Source organism: Panthera leo, chromosome E1 (assembly GCF_018350215.1).
Source record: "Panthera leo isolate Ple1 chromosome E1, P.leo_Ple1_pat1.1, whole genome shotgun sequence".
NCBI lineage: Eukaryota > Metazoa > Chordata > Mammalia > Carnivora > Felidae > Panthera > Panthera leo.
Genome location: NC_056692.1, coordinates 11,596,070 through 11,613,675, shown reverse-complemented (window position 1 = coordinate 11,613,675; position 17,606 = coordinate 11,596,070). Strand labels below are relative to the sequence as shown.

Sequence of the window (17,606 nt, the reverse complement as noted above, 5' to 3'; positions counted from 1 at the left end):
GCCGTATCACCTCAGTCTCCAAAGCCAGTGTGTTCACATCTCCCTCTGCCCCCCACCCTTATAAGGACACATGTGACTACATTTCAGGCCACCCCGACAATCCACGGCAATCTCCCCATCCAGACATCCTTAACACCTGCAGAGCTCCCCTTTTCTGCCATCCAAGGTAAACCTTTACAGGTTCCAAAGATTGCGGTGTGGACATCTTTCGGGGGCCATTTTTCAGCCTGCCACATACCCTTTTTACCCTTCATTGTCTTGTGCTGCCGGAGGAAAGCTGGGGGGTGGGGACGGTGAGTGGCAGAGAAGGAACGGAGAGCAGAAATGAACAGGGAGGCGGTCCCATGTGGGGTGTGGCGGGGGTCCCCGAAGGCCAGAGGAATGGTTTTAGGCAAAGCAAGCCCTCAGAGCTCATCCCGCCCCTCAGGCTGCCTTCAGCCGGGGGCCGCCACCAACCACCTCAGGGTGGGCCCAGCGTGTTCAGGGCGGCCAGAAGAGGGACAGAACATTCCGAATGCGGCCTCCTTGAGATGAGCAGCCCCGCCCCCACCCCACCCCCCGCTCCCACCCACCTCCGACCTCCCCAGATAGAGAAAAGACCTAACTCATAAACCAGATGAAAAACATGTCCTGTTCTGCCCCTGGGACCAAGTGGTCACCTGAAATGAAAACAGTCTGGAACAGCGTGTTGCTAACGCTGAGCTTGGCCTTATTCTTCAGGCTACCCTCAAGGGTGATCACACGATGTCCGTGGCTCTGCATCAGCAAACCCGAGATTAGGCACAGGGCAGGAGCCTCAGGGGGCACCGCTGCCGCCCCTTTCCATGCTTCCAGAAACCCCACGAGCTTCCCCCACATCCTGGCAGGGGAGGAGGCATCTCAGAGAAAAACTACAGCAGGAGAGACTGTCCTGCATTCCCACACCTTCCTCAGAGGGTTCGGGGCCCCCTTCCCACACAGCCTGGTCCCACCCGGCTCTCCGTGCTCCAAGCGTCCCCTGGGCGTCCCCTGGGCCCACAGAAGAACTGGGTGCTGCTCTGTCTCCTGTTTTCACTGCCACCCAGCACACAAAGTCCAGCGATGTGCGAACCCTTTTGCAGGAAGCCTCATTCAGGACAAATAATCATGTTTCTGGAGCACATCCGAGGGGGCGAGGATTCCCAAGAAAGCTGCTTCCCTGCGAAGCATGGCAGAGGAGGAAGGCAGCCCCCAAGCCGAGGCCGTCTACTTCACCGAGGAGAAGGCTGAGATCGTCGGGCACAGCTGGGCAGCCGCATCACAGGACAGCCCCACTGGCCCAGCCCACAGCAGCCCAGGGCTGTCGCTGTCAGGATGCTGTGGGATCCCCAAAATGAGGGGCTTCCCTGGTCCGCATCCCCCACCCGGGCTCTGAGACTGATGGGGAAACAGAAAGGACGATTCCACGCTGGCAGAGACAGACGTGGGGAGGGAAGAGCCATCCATCTGTCCGTCCGTGCAGCTGGCCCAGATAATATGGGCGCAGGGTACTTACCACATTCCAGAAGAGCGGGTTGAAAGTGATGGTGAGAATGGCAGCCACAAAGCAGGGATCCGAGGGGTCCACGTAGCCCAGCAGCCGGGTCATAACGCAGAGGTCTGCCTGCAGGGACACAGCCAGCGTCAGCAGGAGACCTGCCCAGTCCCCGCCGGCCCCCACCTGCGGGACAAGGAGAGACAAGCCTCCGGAACTCGGAAACAAAGTTACCCTCCGGGAACACGCCGGGAGGCGCGGGCACAGGCAAGTCCAGCGAAGGTTACTACTGTGTAATCATAAAACGGAAGATAAAAGGCGAAAGCCAATCAGCCGTGTGGTGCCCTGTCGAAGGGTGGCCGGGCTTGCAGCAGCAGAGCAGAGTGTGGGGACACCGTGCCCGGAAATCGGTGGCTCTGAGAGAGGATGAGCAGCCAGCACCCTGCAGGGGGAGTGACCCCGCCAGGACCAATGTCTGGGTCACCAGGTGCTGTGACTGGGACCGTGCAGAGGGCTTTGGAGCAAAGCCGAGGGGCTGGCAATCAGGTAAATGCAAACTGAAGCAACATTAATGAGCCTCCTCTCGCCAAACCTGACGACAGATAGTCTTGAGCGCTGAGGAAGTTGTGAACTGAAAGCTGTGTTCCTACTGCCTGCGATCTCACTCCCGAGCACCTGTCCCAGAGATACGCCCATGAGTGTGCAATGCGCATGTGCAAAGATGTTTCCATCTGGCACGCCTGTCATGAAAAGCATGACCACTTAGCTGTCCACCTGTGGAAGAAGGATAAATGGAAGGTGGCCCATTCCTAACGGAGCGAAACTACAGAATTTAAACAAACTAGCCGTTTGTGTCAACTGGTGACATATATATTTTTTTAAGTAGGCTTCACACCCAGCATGGACCCCAGCGCAGGGCTTGAACTCACCACCCTGAGATCAAGAGCTGAGCTGAGATCAAGGGCTGGACGCTTCACCGACTGAGCCCCCCAGGCGCCCTGACTTGTGATATTCTTCAAAACATGTTGCTGGGGTGCCTAGGGGGCTCAGCCGGTGAAGCGTCCAACTTCAGCTCAGGTCCTGATTTCGCTGTTCGTGAGTTCAAGCCCCGCATGGGACTCTGTGCTCACAGCTCAGAGCCTGGAGCCTGCTTCGCATTCTGTGCCTCCCTCTCTCTCTGCTCACCCCTGCTCACACCCTGTCTTTCTCTCTCTTTCCCTCAAAAATAAACATTAAAGAAAAGCATGTCAGATGAGGGGCACCTGGCTGGCTCAGTCAGTGGGAGCATCGACTCTTGATCTGGGGGTCGTGAGTTTGAGCCCCATGTTGGGTGGAGAGATCCCTTAAACAAATCTCAAAAAAAAAAAAAAAAAGTCAAATGAATAAAGAGAGCTGTAGATTTCCCACAGCATATATACACGTTTAGAAAATAACACAAACCACGTGGTGCTAAATGTTCTTTCTGTGCGTGTGTTTTAAAAAAAAGACTGGCATGCAACATGCTAACACATTCACACTATTTGCCACATCCGTGGCGGGGTCTCCTGCCCTCCACTGTGGACACTTGGGGCAGGATCACTTTCTGTGGCGAGGCCGTCCCTGCACCCTAGGGTGTTCAAATCGCACCCCTGGCCTTCACCCACCGGGTGCTGGTAGCTCTCCCCAGTTGCGACAACCAAAAACGTCTCCAGGCATGGCCCCAGTGCATCCCCCCACGGGCAGAATTGCGACATCCTGCCTCTGGGGACAAGAAAATAGAAGAGCTGAACGCTTGGAACACTGATTTCTTTCTTCAAAAAAAAGGTAGGGGGGGCCTGGGTGGCTCAGTCAGTAGAGAGCCCAACTCTTGATTTCAACTTCGGTCACGATCTCACAGTTTGTGAGTTCAAGCCCCGCCATCAGACTCTTCACTGACAGTGTGGAGCCTGCTTGGGATTCTCTCCCTTTCTCTCTCTGCCCCGCCCCCACTCATGTGTGTCTTGGGGGGGGGGTGCACGCTCTCTCTCTCTCTCTGTCTCAAAATAAATAAATAAAAACTTAAAAAAAAAAGATAGGGGCGCCTGAGTGGCTCAGTCGGTGAAGCGTCCGACTCCGGCTCAGGTCATGATCTCATGGTGCATGAGTTTGAGCCCCGCGTCAGGCTCTGGGCTGACAGATCGGAGCCTGGAGCCCACTTCAGATTCTGTGTCTCCCTGTGTCTGCCCCTCTGCTGCTTGCACTCTGTCTCTTGCATTGTCTCAAAAATAAATAAATATCAAAAAAAAAAAAAAAAGATAGTAGGACACTTCCGATTTCGAGTGGTATTTGCTGTATCCCTACATTATTCTCTGGACTTTTTCTTTCTGCTTTTAGAAAGGACTTGAGGGCCAATGCACTGAAAATATGGTGACTCTCCACGTCAAATCAAAGTAAAAATAAGCCTAAATTGTAAAATAAGTCTAAGTCCATCAGAGTGACAGCGTTGTCATAATGCTGGCTTTTTTTTTTAATTTTTTTTAACGTTTTATTTATTTATTTTTGAGACAGGGAGAGACAGAGCATGAACAGGGGAGGGTCAGAGAGAGGGAGACACAGAATCTGAAACAGGCTCCAGGCTCTGAGCTGTCAGCACAGAGCCCGACGCGGGACTTGAACTCACGGACCGCGAGATCATGACCTGAGCAGAAGTCGGCTGCTTAACCGACTGAGCCACCCAGGCGCCCCTCATAATGTTGGCTTTGATGGTATTTTCTGTTCTGTTTTGCTTCGTTTGGGGATCCTAATAGTATCCTTTCAAGGAGTATCTCCATCTCTACCTTTCTTGGGGATTGAGTAGGCAATGCTCCTGACCTGGTCGGCCCCACGGGTCACCCAGCCCTGGAGGACAAGCAGCCCCCTCTACTCCAACTCTTGCTTCACTGAGCCCCCTTCTCCCGGCCTAACTCAGCCTGCCATCTAGACAGTGCCCAAGAGTGAGGCGTGGGAAGATTCTGGAAAGTCACTGAGCATGGAGGACGCGGCCCGGCACATCCTTCCCAGGCAAGGGCAAACCTTCACCTCTACGAGGCCAAGGGCAAAGCTAAGAATGAATGAACCCAATGAATGAACCAGCAAAGCCACAAAGGCACCACTAAGTAAACACGTGGATAAGGTGACTGAGGGGCAAAGTGGCCACACGGGCACACAAGCCCATATTAATAAATGATGCAGGAGGACCCACTCAGCGAACGGGGAAGGGTGACATTCAAACAGACCCTGGCCTCACAGCGACCACAGCCTCTGGGCACCCCGGGCGCTGCCAACACCCACGAGGCCGGAAACCCCTTGGCCTGCCTTCCAGCTTCCTCCTCCGTCTGCTCCCAGGTCAGAGGTCCCCCTGCGCCAGTACCAAGCTCTCAGGGCGGGCCCCTCATGAAGCCTCGGGCCATGACAGAAATTCCAAGTTGCCCTGGAGCACACGCCAGAAGAGGCGGAGCCACTCATGAAGGACAAAACAGCCAGAACAGGCCTCAAAACAGGCTGCCCACCCTAGAGAGAGACACGCACACCTCAGCCCCAAAGCCTCTAGAACCTGGGACTGAACCAAAGGGCGTTCTTGTCTTCTGTGTGAGAAGAAACATTCATCAAGCACCCGGGCCTGGAAGGACCCGCCCATTGAGAGTCTGTGATGGGGCTGAGGGTGGGGTTGCGGGGGGGATGGAAGGAGAGCTGGTCTGGGAAGCCACCAGAGTGCTGCTCTGGGCCTGCTCAGCCACTTACGGAGCAGCACCTGCCTCACTGCCCCTCCTCCCCGGTCCCCATCTCAACCCTCAACACCCGGCCACAACTTGCCCGTCATTGACCCTTCTCCCCTCTCGTCCATGACTCCGATATGTCCGTTGACCCCACTGATCCCACTGCCCTCAGGCTGGGGCACTCGAGCCCCAGCCAGCTTCCCATGCCTCACCTCCTGCCATGCTCTGATCCCCAGGCCTCCTCCCCTGCCCTGGGCTCACCCATCCCAGCGCTCACTGACAGGCGATGAACTCCCCTGCGTCCATCTCACCTGCCACCCTTCCTGCCCCACCCCATCACTCACACCAACACCTTGCTCCAGACCCTTTTACCATGGGTCTGCACATGTCTGAAATACTCTCCACGCCTCTGACACCTCTAGGCAAACTCCTACTCATCCCTCAAGACCCAGTGGGAGCCTCTCCTCTAACTTCACCCATGGCCCTCTCTTTTGTGCCCTTAGTGTCCACCCTGTTATGAGGATTTGGTCATCTGTCCCTATAGCATAATCGTTCCTCCAGGCTAAGGGCCATTTTTTTCCTCCCTCTCCGTATCTTCCACGAGTGGCTCTCATTTCATCACGAGCAAAACGCAGGGGCTAAAGGTACATCCCTAAGGGGCCCTCCAGGTCAGCTGCCTGTGCTCCTGGGACTCCGATCCCCTCCCTCCTGGTCTCAAACTGAAGGCAGGAAATTGCCCAAATGGCCACCGTGGAGATTCTGCCGGTGGACAGCCGGCAGGCGGCCGGCGGATCCCTCTGCTCCTGAGGCCGCAGATTCACCAGCCGCCCAGACGCCGCGCTTCGGAAATATTTTTACGGCATCTTTTACACTGGGAAATCAAGCAGTGTTCACAGGCATTGGCGGGAGGTGGTTTGGCCAGACCAGGGGCGGGGTAGGGCTTTCTCAGGTTCTCAGAAACCCCAGGGATGGGATCTCTTCAAGACAGGTCAGTCTCCCCGGGTGGGGCCTGCCCGTCCGTAGGGTGTACAGCTGGGTGGGAGGTGTGTGTAGAGAGGAGCACCAGGGATTACTAGGAGTTCTGAAGCCCTGACCCCCCCTTCCCTGAATTCCACTACCCATCGTCCCCTCCAGATACTACTCACCCCATTTATCAACTCTATAAGGCAGCCGTCCTCACGATCCATCCCCCCACGGCTGCCCACAAAAGGTCCTCTAAGACCCAGGCTTGCCCTCTGAATCATCAAACAGCGGAGCTTAGGGCCAGCACACCTGACACGTGAAATGTACTTTTCACCCTTGCTAGCTTTCACAAGAGCAGACACTTCCCACGGGAATTCATACGGCAACGGGACAGACAAGGATTTTATTGTTAGCCAGACTCCCTTTTAGGGCCACTATTCTTCTAAGCCAGAACCCTCTGCTCCTGTTCGCCTGCCCTCCAGCACAGTTAAGGCAGCGTTTGCTCATGACAATGAAAAAGAACAACAGTCAGGGTCTGCAGCTGGCAGTGGTCTATTCTCACGAAGTACAGAGAAGTAAAATATCCTCTCCCACAGCCCTCCCTCCAGCCCTCTCCCCCGCCATCATCAGCATCCTCATTTCAAGGATAGGCAAACTGCGTTATCTGCGGGTGTGATTCTCAGGGCCCCGTTCCATGCCCACACAGCCTGCGCTGCCTTGGGATTCCCAGCTCCTCATCACTTTTTGCCGCGAGCTAGTGGCTGGCTGAGGACAAGAAATCCCAAAGTCCCAGGCAAACCTGGCATGCCCTCAGCGTGGCGCCTCCCGTCCCACAGGCTGACCCTGTGCCAGCGTGACCAAGCCAGAGGAAAGAGGGTAAAGCGTGAGGTACAGAGCAGAGTCCCAGGTAGCTGGAGAGAGGGTGCAGACGATGGCCAGGGCGTCACGGCTGGAAACCCAGGCCTGGGGACACTGAGCAGGAGAGAGCCGGACCGGTGGTTCAGTGCAGGCCTAAGAAGGCGCAGCCACCTGGACTGTGACCGCCTGGGAAGCAAGGTGGGGCACTGACTGGGAGGAGCACAGGGAACTTTCTGGGGTGATGGAAATATTCCCCATCTCAACTGGAGCCTGGACAGCCAGTCAGGAGCTTGCGTGTCAGACCTTCCAACTGGGCGCTAAGGTCTGGGCATTTCACTGCGTGTAAATTACACCTCCCCAGGGAGGAAAGTGAGCAAGAGCCTCGGCCTGGGAACTGGGAACTGTGTCCCCTATTTCCCCACCAGGCCCTTGGGGGAAAACAACGTCCTCTGGAAATGCGGCAGATATTTTTAAGGATTCAACTCCGTGTCTTTCTGAGCATCTACTAGGGAGGCCCTACTCTGGGCGGCGGTCCGAGGACCAAGACCTCCTTCAAGAAGCTTCACGATGCCAGGTACCACAATCAAAAAGCATTTATTTAAAGTTCACATACCTCATCCCGGCAAGCACTATCGTAATGCCCACTTTGCAGATAAGAAAGCCAAAGGCTCAGAGAAGCTCCCAGATCACAGGAGGAGAGCAGAGCCAGGCCTTGGCCAGATCAGCCCTTCCGGATTCCTGACAGAAACTGGGGCTTTCTGTTGGGACTCAGAAGTGCTGCAGCCACTGCTTGCTGCCGGTGGGGCAAGGACAAAAGTCTTGAACGCTCCCAAAGAGACACAGCAGAGGAGCAGGAGAAATATGCTTCTTTCTTTCACCCTTTGTGGGAGCTGAAGCAGAGAAGGGAAACTGAGGTACTGAAAGGTTAACCAGCTAACACCTGCCGAAGCTGGCAGCAGGTAACATCAAGCAGGATCCCCCAATTAGGGCTGAACGGGTTAAAACCGAAACCTCGGCTCCCACCCAGGTCTCCGTGCCCTGGGGTCAAACTGTCTTGCCGGGAAGGAAGCATCCAGTCACCTCGGTCACCTTGAGAGTGGGGGATCTGCGTTGCCTGGAGAAGGGCCTGCTCAGCAGGGGAGAATGACTAATGGTCCACAGGGGTATTCCGGGCAGCAGAGGGGAGGCCCTTCTGGCTTCCCACTCCAGAGACCTGAAGGTCCTTTCCTGATTGTCGTCACTTCCCAAAACTCACCTGAAAGGGCGGACCTCCCTCCTAAAACTGGATCAGCAGAAAAGAACAAAACACCCCGGGGTCACACTTGAGCAGATCAGGAGCGTCCTGGGTCCCTGGTCCCTCGGTCACCCCTGCACACAAGTGGGCAGCCTTGACTAAGGGGAGGGTCCCGCACCCCTCCCGTCCCTGCCCCAATCTTGTTAAAGCAGCAAAAATCCTGGCTTTCTCTACCGGCTGATTCTAAGAATGGAACTCGGCTCCAAGGTCACAGACTGCGGACCTCTGTGTTTGAACAGAGGAGAGGCGCTACCTACCCAACCGCGGAAGAATTCCACTCAGGTCACGGACGAATGGGCTCCGCTCCCGAAACGCTACGAGTCGGCAAGGAAGCGGCTCATGGCAATTTCACCGTACTGCCTACAGGCTCTGAGGACACTTCAGGGAAGGATTCGCCGCAGGTCAACAGCACCCAGGGTCACATTGTGACATCCAAACAAACAGTAGAGGCCCAGAGAGTCAAAGTCACATCGATCGCAAGTGGGATCCACACACCACAGACAGCAAAGGGCAGGAGGAGCGGGGTGAGGGTGGGGGCTGCCTGTCCCGGGGGACCCCGCGGGCCCCTGGCGTTCTCGGTCGATTCAGGCAACATTTACTGGGCAGCTTTTGGTTAGAGCCCTGTGTCTGACACAAGAATGAATGTGCTGGAGTCTTTTTCCTGAAAGAAGTTTTATACTCAGGCAGGCTCCCAACTTCGTTTTAGCTCCTCTGCATGGGGCGGGGGCGGGGGGGGGGGTGCATCTGGCTCAGAAGAAGGTCTCCGGGCAGCTCACAATCTGGGCTGGGGTCAGGGTACCCCCACCCTCCAGGAAGGACCACTTGGGCAGGCCTTCCGTGACCAGTCTCAGCCCAGGGTTTCTCTCTGATGACGTAGGGGTGACAAGACTGCCCCTCACCCCCAAGGTCACATTCTGGGCAGAGGAGAGAACGAGTATCAGAGTACGAGGTGCAGAGGGTGCTTCTAAGGCTGACGCTCTTCTGTCCCCTCCCTCTGTTTTGCTGGCAGACATCTCGCCTCTTCTGGAGAGGCCCTCCGGGAATACAGTCATCCTGAGGAAAAGGTAGAGAGGGGACACGGATCCAAGAAAGGTAGCCCCCAGCTGGCATTTGAAGCGCTCCTAAATCCCACAACAAAAAGAAATGGCCAGCAGCTGCTCTAATTCCCCCAAATCCGCAACTCCTTTCAGGAAGGGGGAAGATGTTCATTCATGCTTCACTCAACTCGTGTGTCCCGGGCCAAGTGCAAAACCGCTCTGGCAGCTCACGTGCACCCTCATCAGTGAGCCCCGGGCCTGGGAGTGGCATCCACGGGTCCCGTGCTTCTCAAGGCCCTCACCTCACCTTGGGTGCCCTCTCAACTCCGCAACGTGATCGTGAGCTGCAGACCCCTTTTCTTCCGTTCACCCTCAAGGGCCCAGGACACACCCCACTAGGCCGATGCTGCTGAGTACATTTATTTAAATAAGTGTCATATATTAAGAGTAATCATGACAATAAGCCAGCTGACCTTCACTGGGAAGTTACCGGGCACCCAGCCGTGGCTTTAATGAGGCAGGACAGAGAGCACAGTCCTAAGACACGGTGCATCCCAGCCTGGTCGGGCTCCACAAACCCTTCATAAGCTTGGGCAAGTCAAGTGCCCTCAGTAAGCTTTGTTTGTTTGTTTGTTTTATTTTTTTTTCGTGTTTATTTATTTATTTTTTTAGAGAGAGAGAAAGGGAGGGGCAGAGAAAGAGTGACAGCGAAAGCAGGCTCCGCACTCTAGGGCAGAGCCTGATGTGGGGGCTCAATCCCACGAACCCATGAGATGGTAACCTGAACAGAAATCAAGAGTCGGACGCTCAACTGACTGAGCCACCCCCCACGAGCCCTGGTAAACTTTGTGTTTTTTTAATGTTTATGTATTTATTTTTGAGAGAGAGAGCGTGAATAAGTGGGGGAAGGGGCAGAGAGAGGGGGGAGAGAATCCCAAGCAGGCTCCACACTGTTAGCACAGAGCCTCACTCGGGACTCGACCTCACAAATCGTGAGGTCATGACCTGAGGAGAAAATCAAGAGTCTGGTGCTAAACTGACTGAGCCACCCAGGTATCCTGCCCTCCATAAGCTTTGAGGTAGCGGTGCCTCCTTCATAGGACTGTCAGGAGAATTAAATGAGATAATGCGAAGAAAGCATTTAGTACCGTGTCTGGCACCTGGCACAGTCGGATCGATGTTAGTTATTATTACTGTGTTATTCAGTCCACACGACAACACTGTGAGACATGCCCATCTTGCAGATTAAAAACTGAGGCCGACACATGAAGAAAAAACCGACGGAACTGAAAGAAGAAACAGACAAATCCACAGTGACAGTTGGAGACCTCTCTCAGAACTGAGGGAGCAGCTAGGAAGCAGGAGGGAGCAGGTAGGAGCAGCAGGAGCGAAAATCAGTAGCGACGAGGACAGCCTGAACAATACTGTCAACCCCTTGGCCTAGCTGACGTTCATAGAACGTCCCACGATAACAGCAAAACACATTCTTCCCAGGCGCATGGGAACGTTCACCAAGACAGACCAAATCGGGCTGTAAAACAAATCTTAAATGTCCAAGAATCAGGGGGCACCCGGGTGGCTCGGTCATTAAGCGTCTGACTCTTGATCTCAGCTCAGGTCATGATCTCGTGGTTTAGACTCTGTGCTGACAGCGTAGAGCCTGCTTGGGATTCTCTCTCTCTCCCTCTCTCTGTTCCTCCCCCACTTGTGCTCTCTCTCTCTCTAAATAAATAAGTAAACTTAAAAAAGTTTTTAATAAATAAAAGAATCAGAAAGCATAAAAGAATGCTCCTGAACCATGACAGAATTAAACTAGAAATCAATAACAGACAGATATTTGCTAAAGAACACACTTCCAAATGATCCATGGGTCAAAGGGGAAGTCTGAAGGGAAATTTTAACATATTTTGAACTGAACAAAAATGAAAATGCAATATCAGAAATTGCGGGCCAGAGGGCTAAGAGATAAGTGTTATCTTGATGAAAAAGAAAAGGCTCAAAACAGTAACATAGGCTTCACTCTTAACATAATAGAGAAAGAGAAGCAAATTAAACTCAAAGCAAGCAAAAGGAAAAAATAAAAGCAAAAATCAATCAAACTGAAAACAGAAATACACAGAGGAAAAAAAAAATCAAACCCAAAACATGTATTTTGGGAAAAAATGTCTCTAGCTACATTGACCAAGGGAAAAGGAAGGCACAAATTACCAATACCGAGAACACAAGAGGGGCCTCCCCTACTGACCTCACAAACATTAGAGGGGTAATAAAGGAGCTTATGCCCATAAGTCAACAACTCAGATGAAATGGTCCAATCTTGGAAAGACATAAGCCAACAAAGTTCATTCAAGATATAGCCCTATATCTACTAAAGAAAATAAATTCACATTTAAAAACCTTCCAAAAAAGAAAGCTCCAGGCCCTGATGGTTTCATTGGATGAATTCTACTAACATTTAAGGAAGAGATAACACCAAAACCACACAATTTCCCCCAGAAATCAGTATAGGAGGGATGATTTCACAACTCACACTAAGAGGCCAGCATTACCTTAATACTAAAACCACACAAAGGCACCACAAGAAAACAACAAACCATACTCCTCATGAATACAGCCACCAAAATCCTCAACAATAAAACAAAGCAAAGCAAATCTAGCAACATATACAAAGGATTAACACATCAGGATCCTGAGTCACCCCCGGAATGCAGGGCTGGTTCAACAATCAAAGCATCAATGTGATTCCCACATTAGCAGCCAAATAAGGAAGAGCTGCATGATCATTTCAACAGAAGCAGAAGAAACTGAGGTTCTGTGAGTTTAAGTGACTTCTCCAAGGTTACAATGAAAGGCAGAAAAAAGCCCCAACCCTCCTGTCTTGACTAATCCAAAATACTGAAGATAAAAATTATGTCCTCGGGAACTTCACAAAATAAGTCATCCAATAAAATGGACTGATATTTATTTAAATAAAGTAATAGCATCAAAAGATTTTTAAAAATTTCATTTGACAGGGAGAATCTTTTTTTTTTTAATTTTTTAAATATTTATTTTTGAGAGTGCATACATGAGTGAGGAAGGGGCAGAGAGAGAGAGAGGGAGAGACAGAATCCCAAGCAAGCTCCACGCTAACAGCAGCAAACACGATGTGGGGCTCGAACTCACGAACTGAGAGACCATGACTTGAGCCAAGACCAAGAGTCAGATGCTTAACGGACTCAGTCACCCAGGTGCTGAGAGAGAGAAAGAGAGAGAGAGAGAGAGAGAGAGAATATCTTAAGCAGGCCCCACGCTCAGTGCAGAGCCCAACGCGGGGCTTGATCCCACGACCCTGGGTCAGGTCTGAAATCAACAAGAGTCAGAGGCTCAAATGACTGAGGCACCCGGGTGCCCCACCATCAAAAGATTCTTTAAAAACAATTTCTTTGCAGGCAAGCATCTTCCCCGAAAGGCAGTCAAGACATCCCACACCTGCCACAGGGATTTTGTCTCCAATGGTTTACTCGGGCTCCTGTATCACAAATGAGGACCATACAACTGTTGCCCCCATTTTACAGATCCAGAAACTGAAGCGCGTCTCTTGACACCTGACACCATCCATCTGCTCACAAGAGCAGGTGAGTCCGTATGGAAAAGGGCATGAGAGGGGCGCCTGGGTGGCTCGGTCGGTTAAGCGTCCGACTTCGGCTCAGGTCATGATCTCACGGTCCGTGAGTTCGGGCCCCGTGTCGGGCCCTGTGCTGACAGCTCAGAGCCTGGAGCCTGTTTCAGATTCTGTGTCTCCCTCTCTCTCTGCCCCTCCCCTGTTCATGCTCTGTCTCTCTCTGTCTCAAAAAATAAATAAACGTTAAAAACAAAAATTTTTTTTTAAAAAAAAAGGAAAAGGGCATGAGAGGCTCCCATGTGACTGTGCCCTGCCACACTGGGTTCTCCAAGAAGCCGGGACCCCTAGGCCCCACTGGAGCCATCTGCTGAGTCCTGGAGGCGTCCCTGCCTGTGAACAGCAAACTGGCAGGCTGGGGAGCAGGGCTCTGGCATCCCATGGCAGGGAGGGTAGGGAGGGCCAAGAACAACCTTGATCGGTGAGGTCACAGCAGGTCAACTCCTCATCCCAACGAGGGACTTTTTGAACTTAAAAACAAAACCAACATTCCGTACCAGCTGGAACAGGCACAAAAACTAGCTGGTTAAGAGCGTCGTACCCAAGGGCTGCCCTGTTCCGTCGAATACGGCAGCCACCCGCCACAGGTGGCTATTGAGAACCTGCAGTGTGCCACATGACGAAATAATATTTTTCAGGTATTAGGCTAAATAAAATGTTCTGTCAAAAGTAACGTCACTGATTTCTTTTATTTTTATTTTTATTTTTTTTAATTTTTTTTTTAACGTTTATTTTTTTGGGGGACAGAGAGAGACAGAGCATGAACGGGAGAGGGGCAGAGAGAGAGGGAGACACAGAATCGGAAGCAGGCTCCAGGCTCTGAGCCATCAGCCCAGAGCCCGACGCGGGGCTCGAACTCACGGACCGCGAGATCGTGACCTGAGCCGAAGTCGGCCGCTCAGCCGACAGCCACCCAGGCGCCCCAATGTTTATTTATTTTTGAGAGAGAGAGAGAGACAAAGCATAAGCAGGGGAGGGGCAGAGAGAGAGGGAGACACAGAATCGGAAGCAGGCTCCAGGCTCTGAGCCATCAGCCCAGAGCCCGACACGGGGCTCAAACTCACGGACCGCGAGATCATGACCTGAGCTGAAGTCGGACACTTAGCCGACTGAGCCACCCAGGCGCCCCTTTTTTTATTGTTTAAGTTTATTTATTTTATTTTGAGAGAGAGAAAGGGCACCAGTGGGGGAGGGGCAGAGAGACAGGGAGAGAGAATCCCAAGCAGGCTCTGCATTGTCAGCACAGAGTCCACCAGGGGGCTCGAACTCATGAACCATGAGATCATGACCTGAGCCGAAAACCAAGAGTCAGGCACTTAACTGACTGAGCCATCCAGGCGCCCCTCTTTTTACTTTTTAAAATGTGGCTACAAGTTTGTTTGTTTTTTTTAACGTTTATTTTATTTTTGAGAGAGAGAGACAGAGAGCTGAGCAGGGGAAGGGCAGAGAGGGAGTCACAGAATCTGAAGCAGGCTCCAGGCTCCGAGCTGTCAGCACGGAGACCAATGGGAGGGCTCGAACCCATGAACTTCGAAATCATGACCTGAGCTGAAGTCGGACGTTTAACCAACTGAGCCACCCAAGTGCCCCTTAGACAAGCTTAAATGATAAACGGGACATATTTTATTTCTATCGGATGGTGCTGGGCTAGCACAGATGTCCATGGAGTGAAGAGAAACCTTGGTGCTCACTTGGGCCAGGGACTGATTAAAACCAGAGATTTTGGGGGGCGCCTGAGCGTCTCAGTCGGTTGAGCATCCAACTCTTGATTTCGGCTCAGGTAACGATCCCAGGGTCATGGGATTGAGCCTCGCATCGGGCTCCCTGCTGAGTGTGGAGCTTGCTTGGGATTCCCTCTCTCCCTCTCACTCTGCCCCTCCCCACCTCAAAATAAATAAAAAATAAACATTAAAAAAAACAGAGAGATTTTGATTGAAGGAGGAGAACTACCACAAGACAAATACATAGTAATGTTGTGTTGTTGTCGTGTTTAAGAAAAAAATCCTTCGGTAACAGGAAGCTTATCTGTATCAACAGCAGTGGAAAAAACTGAATTTTAGTCAGCTAGGGTCACCCTGACCTGTCCCTGGAAACACTCCCCGTTCTCTCCGACCGCACAGCCCCACCAAGCTCTGGAAGGGAGAGAGCGGAAAAGCCCTTCCCACACACACCCAGTTAATCATCCCCTCCCCGTGGCTGATTCTCACCCCTGCAGCCAGGTCTAGAACACAGGCCTTGCTCAGATTAGCCGGCAGCACCCTAGCATTCCACTGGGCCTGTGCTGGGCCCGCTGCCCCCTCCCGTGGTGGCCTCTGGCTCAAAGACGTCCCACCTCAGGTCAACGGTGACCCACCCTTCCACCCGGAGTCATTCATCCAGGAAGCATCCGCCCCCTAAGCCGGGTCCCTCTGGCATTCCAAACTCCTAACGCTTGCTAAGGCAGAACACAAGAATCGCAGTCCCACCACGGACCATGTGGCCCAGAGATCCCTGGATGGCCATTTACGGTTTATGAGCGTAAGGGGGCACCTGGGTGGCTCACTTGGTTGAGCGTCCGACTGTGGCTCAGGTCATGATCTCGCAGTTCACGAGTTTGAGTTCCACGTCCGGCTCTGTCCTGACAGCTCAGAGCCTGGAGCTTGCTTCCGATTCTGTGTCTCCCTCTCTCTCTCTGCCCTCCCCCACTCACGCTCTGTCTCTCTCTCTCTCTCTCTCAAAAATAAATAAACATTAAAAAAAAAAAGAGCATAAGGATTCCATGGGATAACATCATCCTCATGAGGCCACCTATCCACTTGAAGTCATCCTGCACTCTCTCAGGGTCAGATGCTAGCCTGCTCTTTGTTGGATGAACAAATACTCCCCCCCCTTCAAGGCCTTTGCCCTGCTGTCCCTCCACCCACGGCATCTGGCCCCGCTGGCTTATCACTCGGGTCTCAGATTGCAGGTCAACCCCTCACAGATATAGGGATTTCAATCCCACCTCTCCACCAGCTACTCTCTAAAACATTGACCAGTTTTACCCCCATCAGAGAAGGTTCTATGCTTCTGGGCTTATTGCCTCTCAAAGTTCTCAAAGACTGGCTGTATCAGTGAATGAATAAAGGGGGGAAGATGCTCTAGATTAAAGAAAGGCCGCTTGGGGCAGAGGCACATCTCCCGGGCTCCTTAGAGAATGGCTGACAAGTGAAACAGGTGGAAAGGTGGGAAGGTGGAAAGGAAGCTGCTCTGACAGGAGGGAACACCCTGGAGAGGAACAGCCATTAGAAGGGGGAGTCTGGGGAGAGACAGCAAGAAAACACAAACTCTCTGGCCTATAACTTTGCAAAGGGGCTGACTCGGGCAGCTGGGTCTCCAGCCAGCAGGGCCCATCCCACCCCATCCTAGCACAACACTGAAAGGCTGTAAACTCTTTCCACCCATCCACCCGGGAAGGAGGCGACGCTCTGCAGCCGGCTCAGCGCCAGGGGGTGGAGATGCCAGGGTGCAAACCCTTCTCTTAACTCCGCTCGCTGCAGAGCTGGCCTCCAGCCCGGGGAAGGGGGGATGCAACTGCGGCAGGGGCCTCCCATGTCCCACACAGCCACATGCTGCCACCACGCACACTCCCAAATACACCTGCGTGGCCTCCCTCACACGCTTCCACGCCCAGTCCCAGTCCCACACACTCACACTCAGGGCACACACTCTTGGGGCAACTGACCACACAATCCCAGAGGCGCGCGCGCGCGCGCACACACACACACACACACACACACACACCCCGCCCCCCACACACAAAATCTCAGGAACTCGTTCTGTGACATCCACGATCCCTCTCGCACGCGCGCACGCGCGCACGTGCGCACACGCCAGCGCCCCGCCCCCGAGCGCGCAGTCCCGCCCCCACCGCGCCCCGCCCCCGCTGCCTGGTAACGGGTGGCCCCGCCCACTGGGCGTTGGCTGCGGCGGCAGAGCCCGGAAGACCCACCTGGCAGCGGGATCCCTCTCCCCGCCTCCCCAGCCGCGCGGCCCGATCAGTACCTGTCTAAAGTCTACATTGCCGAAGCCTCCGCAGCAGTCCGGCCCCGCCACCGAGCTGCTCATAGGCTCCGCTCCCGGGCCGCCAGATGCTCTCAGCCGGGCCGCCTCTAGAGAGCCTACGCCGGGGCCTCGCGGCCGCCGCCAACTCGCCCCCCGCCCCCCGCCCGAAGCCGCCCTGTCGTGCCGGGAAGCTCTGCCGCCCGGGGCGCTTTGCCTGTGACCCCAACTCCTCCCGGCCTTCTGGGAAATGTAGTCTCCTGTCCTCGCGAAGCGCCACTTTCCTGGAGCTCGCGACGGCATCTCGCGGAGCCCAGAGCTATACGTCCCAGGGTCGTGCGCCGCAGTGACTGCCAGTTCCGAGGCGGCTGTCGCCTAGACCCTTCGGTCCCCGCTCCCGCACCCGGCCCGCAACTGACCTGGCCTCCCTGTCCTTGGCTGGCGGTGGGGCTCGGAGGCGGCGGCTGCGGGTCCTAGGTATAAGTAGCTTCCTGCGCAGCCCCCTGCGGACTTGGACTTTGGCCCAGGCTCGGGGTCCCCTGCCCCCTTCTGAAATTTGCTTTCGCCC

At 53.8% G+C, this 17,606-nt stretch overlaps 1 protein-coding gene across 4 annotated transcripts in view; it reads right to left on the bottom strand.

The window, feature by feature from the left end:
• PEMT (phosphatidylethanolamine N-methyltransferase) overlaps positions 1-17,606 on the bottom strand; it is an 84,606-nt gene that overhangs the window by 66,786 nt on the left and 214 nt on the right. The window contains exons 1-2 of one of the 4 annotated variants that reach the window (XM_042914806.1): positions 17,458-17,529; positions 1,514-1,621 (exon numbers count right to left, since the gene is read on the bottom strand). In XM_042914806.1, coding sequence (XP_042770740.1) covers positions 1,514-1,606 — 93 coding nt within the window. In that variant the 5' untranslated portion in view covers positions 1,607-1,621; positions 17,458-17,529. Of the gene's footprint in view, positions 1-1,513; positions 1,622-8,577; positions 8,659-17,041; positions 17,124-17,457; positions 17,530-17,606 lie in introns of those variants that run through there. The other 3 variants (XM_042914804.1, XM_042914807.1, XM_042914805.1) reach the window with 3 other exon arrangements.